At 41.8% G+C, this 15,173-nt stretch overlaps 1 protein-coding gene across 9 annotated transcripts in view; it reads right to left on the bottom strand.

Annotated features, from left to right (window-relative positions):
- Positions 1 to 11,034: 11,034 nt before the first annotated feature.
- The window catches only part of ARID1B (AT-rich interaction domain 1B), a 337,378-nt gene continuing 333,239 nt past the window's right edge, over positions 11,035 to 15,173 (bottom strand). For all 9 annotated transcript variants that reach the window (XM_064447082.1, XM_064447088.1, XM_064447085.1 and 6 more), the window contains one exon: positions 11,035 to 14,147. In XM_064447082.1, coding sequence (XP_064303152.1) covers positions 12,435 to 14,147 — 1,713 coding nt within the window. In that variant the 3' untranslated portion in view covers positions 11,035 to 12,434. The remainder of the gene's footprint in view (positions 14,148 to 15,173) is intronic.

Below are 15,173 nucleotides of genomic sequence, written 5' to 3'. Positions count from 1 at the left end.
TGTTAGTAAGCATCTCTCCTGCACCCTCTGAGCCTTCGCAGAGCAGGCCCTTTCAGGAGAAGAACAGCGCAGGAAAAGCATGCACACCTTTGCTCTCAGTCCACCAGCTTTCCATGGTCTCCTGTGCTGCCAGAGGTTCTGCCTGGTGCCCCTAGCTCCTTCGGGAGCACTTCTTTCTGTTGATGGATGCCAGGCTGCCCCCCATCTCACTGCTGCGCCAGGCCCTCCCCGCTGGCCCTGCGAGCATTCCCCCAGCTGGCCCTGCTCAGGCCACCAAGGGACCGCGCTGGCTTGCCCCAATGCGCTTCACCTGCTGCAGGTGCCCAGGCCACGGCGAGCCACCTGCCCTGCGTTACAGCCTCAGAGCGGAACGTGAGCAGACCGGCAGGCAGCTGTCTTCCAGCAGCTTCCAGGGCAGTGTAGGGAGATGGGTGTACAGAAGCTTCTATGCAACCTTTGACTGTGAAGGTGAGTTCCTACAGCCGACCTAATGCCTTTTAGGTAGCCTCAGATCAGAGGCTCTGTAATGGCTTGTTGCATATTTTAATATAACTTCAGTAAAATCAGAGGCTATTGATTGATTTTATGGCCATAGGAATGTTATCAGCTAGACTAAAATATATGGCAGGCCAGAACTGAGTTAATGTGCCAATAAGACAAAGCGCCTTTGCCAGCAGGGAACTGTAAAGCTCTGAATTCCCTAACGCTGTAACTAGGTGGAGCAAAGGTATGGCTGGTTACCTGCCGCTCTGCTAATGTGACTTGTACGATTCGTGCAGCTGATGTGAAACCCGTAGAAAAATGGAGATGCCTTGGCAAGAGCGTGCTTAGTTCTGTTGAGAGTATTGTGATGTTCATTTGCCTTTTCTTTGCTTGAGGTAGCATTTATCTTTGTTCAGGGAATACCAAAGGCAGGGCTTTTAGTGAGCTTCTCCAGCATGCTGTCCTTTATCTCCTTCTGTTATTGCTAAACCCTGCTGGGAGCTAGTCTACACTTTTTTTTCTGGGCAAAAGCTTGTGTTTTCTCAGTCAGGGACTCAACTTTCACTGCAAGTGAGAAGTTTTGCAAAAAGCTACTGCTTTCAAATAAATTCTTATTAGGGGAAAGATTCAGAACAAACCAGTTGAATTTACTCTTTTGTTTTGACCACATTTAATATCTCTGAAACCTTTAGTTTTGACAAAATAATGTAGGTCATTATTATGATTAATTTCCCATCTTTTCATATTATATTAAATGGGAGTTAGTATTGTGTTATAGACAAGTTAGCTATTACTATGCAGCACTGAAGCAATGTACTTTTACTTAGCAGCGTTCCAAAATTACTAATTACCTTGCAACCTGTGTCTTAACAAAACAGTCTCCTGCCTTTATACAAGGCTTGCTTCAAAATTTGAAAATACTCTCTGGAATATGGGAAATGAAGTTAGAATCATAGGAATCTTGCTTCAAGTTATGGAAGTTTCTGTACTGAAAACTCAGTGTAGTTATTTCTGCTTGCTGTTGCTCTGCGTTCGACTGATTCAGCCTTCTCTTACGTCATGATGAATTAATGAAATACAGAAGTTGTTTTAATGTAAAGAATGCATTATCTGATTCAAAGTCCAAAGAACCCCCACCTTCAGCGGTGATGCCACTTGCAAGGATGGTTTAAGCTAACACATTTAACTTAACAATGTAAGAGCAAATGCAGACACAATTATTAGCAGCTGCCAAGCCCCAGACCAGCTTGTGCCCCACAGCCCTTTAAACTCTTGTCAACCCTCCTCCGTGTTAGAGAAAGGAAGAGTTAGGGGGAGGCTCAGAGTACTGCAAACCTTTCAATGCCTCGCAAAGAGTATTATAAGGCGGGCCAGTCCACACAGAGCCTTGTGGCTGAAAAGGAACATCTAAGGAGGACTTTGATGTGAAGACTGATCCATACCAGCTCACGATCTCTCAAATTAAGTTGTTGCAGAAGAAGTTCAGATAGAAAGCAGCCAGTCCACTCTTTCATCTAGTCTGGGATCTAAGAGTCTGACAGAGACCTTTGTTAATTTAGCCAGTTTTTATCTCTTTACTTAGAAAATTTATATGATTTTATCTGTTGTATGTTGTTGTGACTATGTTTTCTTTCTAGTAAAAAAAAGAATAATAAAAAAAAAAATTCAAGATGTGCTTGATACCTCAGTCTGTGGCCACCAGATGCCTTGAACCATAGAAATAGCAAAATACTGCAACCCTTTGTTTGATATTATACAGTTAAAGGGGGAATGGGTCATTATTTATTTGATTGTTTTCAAAACGGCAGTGGAATTGCAAAAAGATCCTTCAAAAAATGTGAAGATATAGTAATAGCATGCATTTTTAACTTTGACTTATCTACAGCTGATAAAGCTGATACTAACTTTAGTAAATATCCCTGCCTACACACTAATTAGAAAATAAAAATTTGTGCTTAGGTTGATTGTTTTGGTTGCATCCTTCATAATTTACTATAGCAAAATCATTGTTTGATCTTGAGTGTTGCAGAATAAATGTTATCTGTTACTTTTTTTTTCTTTATGAGCCAAAGAATTTCAGAAGGCATTTTTTTCAACTTCTGATTCCATGAAAATGACAGAGTGTGTCTCTAATATATCACCATACCACTGAAAGGGTCTTAAAATATTACATATTACCAGATATTTATAAACTTGAGGTGAGGATTGCAATTTTTAATAGTTTAAGGATGATAAAGTGATTCTTTCAGTGAATGACTACTTCTCATATTTCTTTCATTATGAGCTAAAAGAATTTTTTCAAACTGGAACAAGCTGATTTGTGTAAGCTTAAGTTTGATATGGTGTGTTAATTGCTGCATTATCAAAGAATGATGACAAAAGCTTTGGTCATAAACAGAGCTGTCATATAAACATATCCTAGTGAAAGAGGAAAAAATGAATTTGAAGATATATGTAGGCTTTTATACTCTCCATTTTGAGGACACAAACAAAAATTACCTTGAATCTGTTCTCAGTGGGGAAAAACAATAAAAAAAGATTGACTTTTCAGGAAATCACTGATACTAGTTAACAACTGATGACATTTGATTAAAAAGGTGGATAAGGGTTGCACAATAGTCACAGATTAGCAAGCTTGCTGGCGTGTCATGGGTGCGTGGGTGCTGGCAGAGCCCCGCGGCAGCACGCCACCCACCGTGGGACCCCGGGCTCCCCAGCGGTACAGAGGAGCCCTGCAGCTCAGGATGGTGGCTCCTGCCTCACCCGCGGCAGCCCTTTCCCTATGTAAATAGACTTGGACAGATTGCAGAAACGTGCTAAATATTGACTTTGCTAAGGATTCAAATGAAAGTTAATTTAAATAGTACATGCAAAGAGTTTTATGAATTGATTTCAAATGACAAAGAAATATTGAAAAAGCATTAAGCCTAAGTACCATTTTAAACAATAAATTTAAGCTTGCGATAATCGAATTATGTGTTTGAGTGCCTCTGAAACGTAGGCTGGGGGGAAAACATGCCCTGTGCTGCAGGAAACGGTGGCTTCCTAAAAAGCATTCCTAAAGTAAAATGCTGTCCTGTGTGCGGTGGGGCTGGGTGTGGGATGACAGCTCGGCTACCCCAGCCTCCCCTCACACGAAGTAATGGTTTTAAACTAAAGGAGGGTAGATTTAGACTGGATATAAGGGAAATTTTTTTTTTACAATGAGGGTGGTGAAACACTGGCACAGGTTGCCCAGAGAGGCTGTGGAGGCCCCATCCCTAGAAACATTCAAGGCCAGGTTGGACGGGGCTCTGAGCAACCTGGGTTAGATGAAGATGTCCCTGCTCACTGCAGGGGCGTTGGACTAGATGGCCTCTCATGGTCTCTTCCAACCTAAACCATTCTATGATTCTCCAAAGTGGTCCGAGGCCACTGCCGAGGAGCCAAGAACGTTCTCCAAGGTGGGCTCCAGGGGTTGCCATGTGCGGCGGGGCAGCAGGCAGGCAGCCCTGTGGGAAGGGTGGAGAAGGAGCTGGTCAGCCAGGATGGCGGGGAGGCTGTCTCCTTGCAGAGCTGTGGCCCTCGCAGCGGGTCGGGCTGCCTGGGGAGGGAGGGAAACTCACCGCAGCTGAAGAGGCAGGCATAGTGTGGAAGGGGCTGGGCCAAAAGGAGCACTTGGGATGGGCCCATAGAGAATGAGGTCCTGTGTGTTGGACCGGGAGGAGCTATGGGTGTTCCTTCCCACGTATCCTTGCCATCTCCCACCTCTGACTGCTAAATAATTAAAAATTGAAAGTTGGGAACAACCCTCCCTCCAAACCTCTCCACCGCTTTCCATGCTGCTCATGGAGAGGAAATATCAAATTAATACAGATGAGGGGATGATTGGCTTCCTTCCGTGCCTGCTCAGTGATGGCAGTGCTGCCCAAAACCACATGTGTATCCTTCGGGTGCTGCAACACCTTTGTGATGGACCGATTGCCAGCTGGCTTCCTCTGCCCAAGATGGAAGGGAAATGAGAAGTCTTTCTTCTGTTCTTGTAGTAGAAGGCATAGTTTCACAAACAGCTTGTCCAGACATTAAAAACCAAGCAAACAGAGTGCAGATTAGGCTGCCTATTAGAGGAATTTAATAGAGGTTGATTTATCGGTATATTTTGTAGTGCCCTTTCAATGTGGTTTTATCGCTTTAGCACTCTGTCCTCTGCCTGTACCTGGGGCAAGAAGCTGTGCCGCACAGTTTGCGCTGTCAGGCTGAAGGTCTGAAGAGTGTCGTTCCAATGTGTGTTGGCTCTCTTTTACACTAGGTTTTGGGATGCTCTGGGAGGTGAATCAAATCAACCGGCTCCTGGAAAGTTTACACCAGCAACAAATCACTGTTCGTAGTTCAATGGGTGAATAACTCTGTGAATATATGGTCATAGCAGCTGTCAAAATGTTCTGGGTAGAAAAACAAGCGAACCAAGCACCTGAATGCATTAAGAGCTTAACCTGCTTTGCCTGGGCTAGGTTAGAAACAGTACCGCTAGCAGCAGTGCTGCTGTGTTTGCAGGGAGATAGTAACCTGTAGGAATCACAGGCCAGAAATGGTAACCTCCTCAGGTAAGGCCACAGCCGGAACACACCTAGCTGCAGCTGAGGATAAAATAAGCTACTGAAATTAGCTTAGAAGCCTCCTATTTAAAAGAAGGTGTTTAATGGATATGACCTGTAGAAACACATTATATATTGCTATATTTTCTTCCTTATGCCATGCATAAGGAACGAAACATATCTCAGCTGATGGCCCGCTAGTCAGTGTTTTGGTTCTGTGACTTGCCTTTCCTAGACAAGAGATGCACGTTGTGGAACGTTGGCATACGCTAGGCTGATAAATATGCATGAGCTGCTTAAGATACAGAATGAGCTTTGGCCGAGCTGCCATTATGGAGGCCATAATGTTATTTTCACAGGGTACACTGGTCATGCATCTAAGTGCTTTTAAACGTGCAGTTTCATTGATATTTAAAGAAAACCCTCTTCACTCAAAAGACCCTATATAATAGAGAAGCTGAGGAAGTTATAGTTGCTGACTGGAAAGGTTGGTTATTTATGCTTACCATAAGTAACATACCCATCTTTTGAAGAGGTGTAGAAATGTCAAATGTATAACTCGAAGCCTTTTTCTCTTCTTTACCCCTCCTTGACAGATCTCAACCACCTCCACACTGTTAAGGCCAGGAGCCTGTTGTAGTTGGTTTTCCCTGCAGGGTAAGAACTTCAGGAGAGGCTGCTGTCTCAAGAATTGGTGATACAATCCAGCACAATGAAGAAATCCCTCTGTATACTAAAAGGTATCATTAAGAGACAAAACTCAGGCTATTAAATTATTTAAAAAATCATGACTCTGCATTGCTAGTAATGTATGGGGAAAGGAAGGAAGCAACATGAGAGGCTTAGGGAGTAAATATTAGGAAAGAAAAAAAAAGAACAAAAGGGAAGGATAACTTCTCCTGCACTACTCTTTTATGAGATATGCCAATGAAACATGCATGATTATATAAAATGGATGGAAATACAGGGAAATACTTTTTTTTTTTAGGTGGGATATTGATAACACAACTTGTTGTTACAAGCCTGTCTTCCCTAACTGCATATAAAATGTATAGTGCCAATTCTACTAATAATGCCTTTTGCTTAAATCTCAATATTTCTCAGTTGCTGTGCTTTATTCTGTACAAAGCTTCATTCTTCATTTTAAAAAAAAAAAAGAATCTTATATAAGGAGTCCATTGTAAGATTTAGTGGTGGTGATACAACCAGTGGAACGTTGTTTTAAATTCTTAGAAAAAAAGAGATTTAATAGCTGACTTTGCAGTTTTGTTTTGTAAATTGACACTAAAACATGTACTAGATTTAGTTATTTTTCTTTGTTCTTCTCAGTTGCAGAGGTATACGTAGAATTGATAAGCAAGTTGCAACACGTAATGTGGAATTGCATCACGGAGTACTGTAAGCTTTTTCTAGCATGTGTCTAAGTTTTTCCTGTTAGATAATAATATATTTCTCATACATAAACTTGCCTTTTTAAAATACTCCATAGTGGAGCAAAAGTCAGAATGTTTGCCCTTCAAGAGTCTCTTTTGCAGACCTGGATAAACACTGCAGAGATGCCTGAGTCATTAGGGATTTACTCTGCTAGCTAGGCAATTCCACCCCATCACCCTTTCAATGTAAATAACTATCCTTAATTAATGGAAATGCAATATATACTAAGTAATGACAGACCAAGTAAATTAACAAATGCAGGGTAAGAGGGTGTAGCTCTATTGAAGCATCGGATTAAGATCTTGCTCCTTCATCTAATTAGTTTAGGCCAGTTAAAAACAATGCGAAGTATAAACCTAGTTTCTTACACTGTACAACAGCATTGAAATGTAATAGATTTTGGACTTTTGTTAGAATAAGTAATTGGGAGCACAAATCAAGTCACTTAGGCATGTGAATAGCTGGATTTCGTATGCAGTCCAGAACAGCTGTCTCCTGTACCCACGGCCACTGACAACGATAGAAAGGAAGGCCAGACTTTGAAAACCCATTTCTGACAGCGCACAAATAAACAACTGCGGGTGAAATGAACAATCAAGACAATATTAATCCTTCCCCATTCCTGCTGTCTTGGGGATTTGAAAGGTGAATGTAATCAAGTGAAAACTGAAGGTACCGGTCTGCATGTGGAGGCTCATCTTTTCCTCTGCCTTCCCTGCTCGGGCTCCCCCCTACCTCTCAAAATCTCTTTTTACTTCCTTTTTCGTTATACCAACCACCAATGAAATGCCAAATTCCCCTAGCTTGGGTTAATTATTCATTTCTTTGGAATGACCCAAATGTAAAAATAGAGCAATGCAGCAGGGGCACACGATACTCTTCTTTCAGCTCTGCTTCATGTTCTGCCTCCCTTTCTCCAAATGGCCATGTCTTTCCTCCCTTTCCTCCCTCAGTAATTTTCTCTCTCCTTTCTTCAGACTCAATAATCCTTAAAAAAATCTTTGTGAGGGATGGAGGGAAAGGAATGGGGCATGGGAAGTGTAAGATTTCATAATGAGAAAACAGAAGGTGGAGCCCCCAGAAATTTCACAAATTGTCCTGAAGAATATTAAGTTTGCAGGTGGTATGGGGCTGTGCTCTGGATCTTCATAATTCTGCTGCAAGAGTGGTACCTGCCTTTTCAGTTTACTGTTGCTTTTGTTTCCATTTTCTCCTGTCTATCTCCACCTGCAGCTGCTTGCTCATGACTTGGAAAATGAGCTTTTTTGCAGCAGGGGCTCTTCTGTGGTTTCGTGTGTGAGTATTTGATATTACCAGGTCGACGGTGATAAAAATAGAAGTCATCATCCCTCTCTCGAGAACTTGTCTCAAAATTTGAGACTGTGCTGCTATTTAAAACACAGAAAAGACTGACTTCTGTGACAGTGTTGTTATTACAGCGTTTGGGCAATCGGTGTGTATCATTTCTTAGGTACACCAGTACGACTGCTTGAAAGGGTGAACAAGCTGTGTGCCACCTCCGTCCAGTTCCTGTGCTCCAGCTCAGTTTCAAGTTAGCTTGGGCATCTGCGCTACGGATGCTTATTTGTGCGCTGTCAGAAATGGGTTTTCAAAGTCTGGCCTTCCTTTCTGTTGTTGTCAGTGGCCGTGGGTACAGGAGACAGCTGTTCTGGACTGCATACCAAATCCAGCTATTCACGTGCCTAAGTGACTTGATTTGCGCTTCCAATTACTTATAACAAAAGTTCAAAATGTAATTCATTTCAGTGCTCTTGTACAGGGGGGAACAGAGGAGACTATAGTGATTCCTTTTCTTTGCTACTAAGTAACACTGAATGGCAGCTTCAGAATGAGAGTGAAGCGGGATGCCAGGGGTTAAAACGCTGGCTGAGATGAACTTACCCCCTACAGTGGCTGGATCTTTTTTTGGATGGAAGTGTTTCTGTCGTAAATGACAGCTAGGCTCAATTCTTTATTACTAAGAGGTGGTTTCATATTATTTGTGAAATAATAGGTGTACCGTGCATTGCACTGTAGAAGTGTTGTATAGGAATCATTAATGTGGAAGACAAGCATATGCTTTTGCTATGGTATTTGTCTAAGTAACTCTTTCTTCTGGCTGTATCCAGGCTGAAAAGATAATGGTCTCACAGTAGTGATGTATGGCAGAGAGTTCACTGACTCTGGTGTAAAACAGCATGGAAGAGAAAGTGCAGAGGCTTTTAAGTATGTGGATGAATTTTTCTTTTGCATCCGTCCTTCAGGCATTTCTGAGCAGGATGGGCTTTTTTGGGGGGGGGGCAGGCTTGGTGGTGTGTTTTTTGTGGGGTTGGTTTGGTTGTGTTTTTTTTTAAAGAATAATGTAGGAAATTATGTTAACCAGAAACAAAACCTTTTTTTTTTTCCTGCCAAAGGGGACAGGCATTCCTTAATTCCTGATTAAAGGTCAGTAAGATTCAGGGACTCCCTATATCTCATTGCTGTTCTTTCAGTCCATAAGCAATTAGTTGCTTGGGCCTGCCAAGTAAAGGGGTAGCTTATTAATATATATATATGCAATTCAAATATTTGTGCTTGATTACTGCCTAAAATATGAATTGGCTGCCTTCCCCTAAATAACTCATTGCAGTTTTAGAATTTTCAATATTGCACCTTCTCGTTGGTACGAGTCTGAGCTTCACTACAGCGTATCTGTGATCACATCAGCACAAAAACGTAGCATTTATTTTTAAAACTGAAACCGAAAATACCTCTTGTAGGAGTAATACCAACAGCAGCCCAGACTTGTTCAGGATTCAGTCAGCACATGCTAAGTTCACAAGTCTCATGAGCAGGTCTTCTCCAAAGGCTTAAGAGAACATTGTGGGAGAGGTGAAATCATACATAGACAACAGCGGGACTTGGAGTTCTTACGCTTCACCTTTCTTCTGATAAATGTGCTGCAGTACTAACCAGCAACTTAGACCGTTTACTCCTACCGTACCAGCATAAAATCATGTTCAGGCAGAATCTGTGTTATTAACCTTTCCCTTCCACTCTTCCAGTTCCCCCGCTACTTCTTGGCCCAGCTGGAAACGTGGCAGCAGCGCTACCTAGACGCGGCCATTGCGCGGCTGGCTGGCCGGCTGGGTGGGGTTCTTTTCCCCCACCGCGCTGTTTAACCGGGCTCAGAGCAGTCCTGACTAACATTAAGGTGCTGCCTCTGGCAGCTCACGGCATTTTGCCACAGGTGTAGTTTCCCCGAGGACTCTGGGTCTGAAAGCTGACTAGAAAAGGGAACAGCCATCCTTTCTTGTCCTTGACAAGAAAGGGTTGAGTGTCGCTCAGCAGAGGGTTTGTTTAACAGCTTGCTTGTATCCGTGGGGCAATATCAAGGAGTAAAATGTTAGCAAGAAAGAAGTTTAGCAGGGGATGCTACTTCCACACTGCCCAGTATTTAGCTGCAAAAATCAGCCCTGACACATGCCTCCTTCGGTGATGAAGAGTTACAAGTGGGTTATAATTCACCACGTACTTCTGAATGCAGCAAAGAAAGACCACCACAGCAGGTGATGTGGGCGTGCAGAGATTACCGAAAAGAAAAGCTAGAAGGAGAAATTACATTTCGTGACACTGGGGAGTCACGTTTCAAACTTGGCTTATAATTGTATGTACTCTACCTGTCTCTGAAACGCTCTTATATATATTAATGTTACAGCAATCTATACGAACAGGATGGGCAGTATGCCAAAGGGGGTTGTAATTTTCAAGTACCTCCGTATTGTTATTGGAGAGGGGAGGAGGGTAGCCACTAACAGTGTAATTATGTGGCAATTCCAGGGAAATTGATTATTATTAGCTTTTTATGATCACACTAACAAAGTCAATGATCCAAGATGAAATAGCAAAAATTAGTGCTTGAACAATATTCAGCAACAAGATATCGCCAGGTGAGAGGGATGTATCTGAAACCAGCTAATTCCCGGAACTGAAACGGCCATCTCCCACCAATTTTAACGACGGACATGCTCTATTAAAGCCTGATCCACTTTAATGGGGGACTCCCCGGATGAGAGGCCATGTAAGTATGCAATGACACATACAGGATCGAGAAGTGGGTGGGTGTTTATTCTAAATACCCACATCACTGGGGTATTTGCACCTTTAACCAACAGAAAGAATTACAGGTAGTGAATACAGATCAATTTCTTCAAGTTGGTTATTGCTTTAACAAAATCTTTTGTCGCTTTTTCTAACGTCCGCCTTCAGTCCCCCAAACACAGCACGGAGACCGGACACCTGCATAGTCAGAACTATCGTTTGCCAGCCATGTCTTCCCCTTTGAGGCTCCCTGGTTTTATAAATAATAATTAAAAACACTTCTCGGTGATGCGAGAAGGCTTCTCTAAAAGGCGAGCAAGTTGCTGCAATACAGTAACGTAATATTTTTGAAGGTCATAATAATAAAGCAGGGGAAAGAGAATAATCATTATTGCTCTTTCTTGTAATTGGTTTGCTTTCCGATATCCCACACTGCAACTAGAACATTATTCAAGAACACCCATCACAGTGCTTAACAAGATTTAATGTACATTTATTCTTAACATGTGGAACATATAAAGATTTTATACTGAATAAATGAAATTCATTAAGCCAGAGGAAAAGGAGGAATTTACATCAAGTTTTTTCTTTTTTTAACTACATTATCTTGAAATACAAATGCAGATTCTTGTCACTGAAAAATCTTTGAAGTTGTGTTTCTTCCTTTTTTTTTTTTCCTGTATATATTTTTTTGACTGTAGACTGGTAACCATTTTCTTAAATCAATCCATACGTAACCATTTCCACACCTTGATTTATAAAGCAAATTGTGATCGGCTGCTCTCCCGAAATAGAGCATGACTTTATACATACAGAAACTTGTACATTACCCTCAGTTGTTGGTTTTCTGTGTTGGGTTTTTTCTTTTTTCATTTTTTTTTATTATTTTTTGGAGATATGGCCCAAATGAAAGAAAAAATAATTCTACTATCACTTTGTAGATACCACATCATGAAAAAGAAACTAAAAACTTTGTACTAAAAAAAAAAAAATGAGGGTATGTTTAATGTACAACTTCTATATACATCACGGCCCTTAGGCAATAAAAAAATATTTAAAAAAAAAAAGATTAAAGGAATTGTGAAGAACTGTCATTGTGGAAGGTCAAAAAAAACCAGATGTAGACAAGACAGTTCTGGTGAGGAAGCAATTGATGTTTATCATCAGGTTTTGTTTAAAAATCTTATAACTTGACTTTTTTGTTTTGTTTTGCTCCTAGCCTAATGTAACCATTTCTCCTGAGGAGAAACCAGTATCGTTTTGCGTTTTGACTACTGACTGACACCCTCCTTGATCCCCTACACCTACATCACTAGAATCTTCTATTGCACAGAGCTTTGGGTGATGGTATACAAGTTTTTTTTTATTTTTTCCTTATTTGAAAAAATAAAACACACAGGAACTTGGTACGTTGGTTATTTTTCACCTTTTTGTTTCAAAGTGGTGAGATTTTTTTTTTCCCATCGTACAATGGTTTGCCATAACATTTTTTTTTTAAAAAGTCACTAGTTCGCTTCCCAAAAAATATGCAATACAAACATGGAAAAGAACATTGAAAAGGATAATCTATGGAAAAAAAAAAGTGTGACCTTTGAATGTACTAGACAGCAACTTTGGTTAAAAAAAATAAAATAAAAAGATGTACTTATACACATAGACAGCAAATATTAATTTCATAACTGTTCAAATTAATAATTTCTTTAATTCCCAATTGGTAAATAGTGAATGGGGCAGAGGAGCAAAGATTCTTTTTTTTTTTTTTTTTTTTTCCTTCTTCCTACGTTGGATAAACAAGAACAGAAAACAGCCAGTTATATGTGACCCTCTAATCTCCACTCACACATGCTTGGCTTCTCACTTATGTCATAACTGCCCGATCTGAAAAAGTACATCACAGATGACAGATGCAACCAGAGAGTTCAGGACAGCAGATATTGAGATATCCAGCAAACGACCCTCGTGCAAAAGGAACTCTGAGCGGTTCTCGTCCACCCTAGCCATGGCCAGCAAGGCCTTGGCTGCCCTGCACATCATGTCTACGCTAGGTGGCTCCAGAGGTGGAGGCTGCATGTGCATGAGGTTATGCTGGCTCTGCTGGTACTGGGCCATAGTGACCCCATCCTCCAGGAAGCTTATCAAGTTTCCGATGCTTCCCTTCTGCACAGCTATTGCCCTTGCTGCTAATGTGTCCCCCTGGGCAAGGTTCGATAAAAGCGCCATGGACATTTCTCGGCAGACCGGGTTTTTGCGGTCCCCAACGTACCTAACTAAAGTAGCATAGAGTTTCTCCTGACGACTGAATGGGGGGGTGGCCAAGATAAGGTCCACATTATTGTCCTGGATACTGAGCTTACACAGGGTCTCCAGCACAAGTCTCTGAGGCGAAAGAACTGAGTTGGGCCCCACGGTTGGAAAAGGATCCTGTGCCTCCGCCGACGGGCACACCATCCAGTGCAGCAAGCCATCCAAAATTGGCAAACAGATGCTTTCTGTGTAAGCAGACAAGTCTAGCTGCCCAGAAATGTTGGCTAATGTGACCAATGTATTATCCCTCAAGACCTCGAGGCAGTCCCACCACCACTCATCCTTGCTGCAGGCCACCCCTTTGTCCTCCTCTTCCTCCTTCTCGTAAGTCTGCGGCGCTCGCTTTCTTTCTGGATGCTCATGGTGAAGAAGGATCAACTTTCCCAGGATCAGCACCAAGCCTGGATGTTTGGACATTTCGGTGTCATTGCCAGGCACAAAGGACAAGCTACGGACGATATTTGACACACAGATGCAGCGTTTGGCCAAGGAGTCTTGCCAGTGAGTTATGGTGCATAGAGGAGTCTCATCCCGGCTCCTTGGCTCATCCTCTAGCAGTTTAATATTCCGGTGGCTTTTGGCTTGATGGATCCCAAAGGGAAATTTACTGCTCTCTGGTTGGGAACCAGAGTTTGAGTCTTCAGGCAATGCTCCTGGCCGAGCTGAGAGGACATCATCAATGGTTGCTGTTATACTTTTTTCTGTTTGTTCCTCAGATTCACCTTTCCCCTCGAGGTCCTTCTTTTTGCTTGGAGAGTTCGAGGGAGGAGGGGCTTTCCTGCGCGGAGGAATCTCCATCTTGCTTTCAAAGTGAGTCTGGATATGCTCGGTTGTGTCACCACCGCCAAGCTGCCAGTGGAGAAGTCCACTATCAAATTCCTGAACGCGTCCAAGTTTGTCAGATCGGTCAACAACAAATAGATTATTTTTCTTTACAATCTTTATTGGCAGCTTGTCAAATTTACTGGCTTGTTTTGGCCTCTCACTTGGATCAGCAATGGCACCAGGAGTGGAAAAAACAATGCTCTTTTCTTCTCCTTCTACCTTTTCATCCTCCCCCTCCTCCTCATCTTCATCAAAATAGTCAATACATTCGTCGTTCTCCTCTTTTCCGGTATCCTCTGCCAAGGACTGGCTATCATCCTTCTTGGCTGCTTTGTGATCAAGTGCTTTGTGGCCTGGATCTCCCACTTCGTACTCCATAAGGATTCCAAAAATGTCAATCAGGCATTTTCTAAAATATTCTACTAAAAGCTCAAGAAATCCAGACAACTGAGGGGAGAAGAAAGAACATAAAAATCAGATAAATATTTTTGTCTGCATGGAATTTTATTAGGAACGCTGATGTATACATCTGTATTTCCCTCCTCCTGCTGTGGACTTGTGGCTAGGTTCTGCATGGCAGAAGCTAATCAAAGGAAATTCTTTTAGCGTCTGTCCAAACAGTATATAATGTCAAACTATCAAGGCTCCGATTGCTTAAACTGTAACAGCTATGAGAAGCACAGAACTCTACTCGTGTCTCCTTGAAGCCACAGTAGCCATCTAGCTTAGCTGTTCTGTCCCCTTGAAGTGTCTAGTGTTCTTCATTTGCTGCACAGAGTACTGAAGTTTCTAACTCAGATTTTCTGATTTGTACTTTTATTAGATGCCTGAAGTTTACAATTCTTCCCCTCCTCTTTTGTATCTCAGTCTCTAAAACCAACAGGAATCTGCAGTTCAGGGTCTAGATACCGACATCCTAGATTAGTATCCCATCTCTATTGCAATAGTTCCATTTTTGCCCGGCAATATTTAAAAATTTTTATTGGAGCCCAGTGCTGTAAGTCACCCTTCAGTTTTCATTTAGGTTTACCCCTCTTAATTAACTTGTAATCACTTTCTTACGGAAAGGCAGTAGTATGACTTGGTACTAATTTACGCAGAGTGGCTTTATTCTTAAAAAGTTCTTTGCTGCTATGATGCATTCAGCTTTATCGTCTAGCTTTTAATGTTGTTTTTTAACCATGGGCTAATAGGTTTTCACCAAAATGTACCCTTTTGTCCATTCTGTATTCTCTTATGATTGCCAAACCCACGAAGAATTAAGAACAAACTGACGCTTATGGACTGCAGGAATTATCAGTCATCATAGGAAGTCCTGACTGCCATTGGAAATAGTCTAAGGCAAAAGTAAAAAAAAAAATATTTAATTCATGCCTGGTATTCTGTGCAACTTGCACAGGGTGCATTAATACAATTTCTCATAGAATTCAGAGGAGTTTCACCTCACTTAACTTCAAACACCCACAACAGTTA

The sequence above is a fragment of the Phalacrocorax carbo genome, chromosome 3, assembly GCF_963921805.1.
Source record: "Phalacrocorax carbo chromosome 3, bPhaCar2.1, whole genome shotgun sequence".
NCBI lineage: Eukaryota > Metazoa > Chordata > Aves > Suliformes > Phalacrocoracidae > Phalacrocorax > Phalacrocorax carbo.
This window is presented reverse-complemented; position numbering and strand designations above follow the sequence as displayed.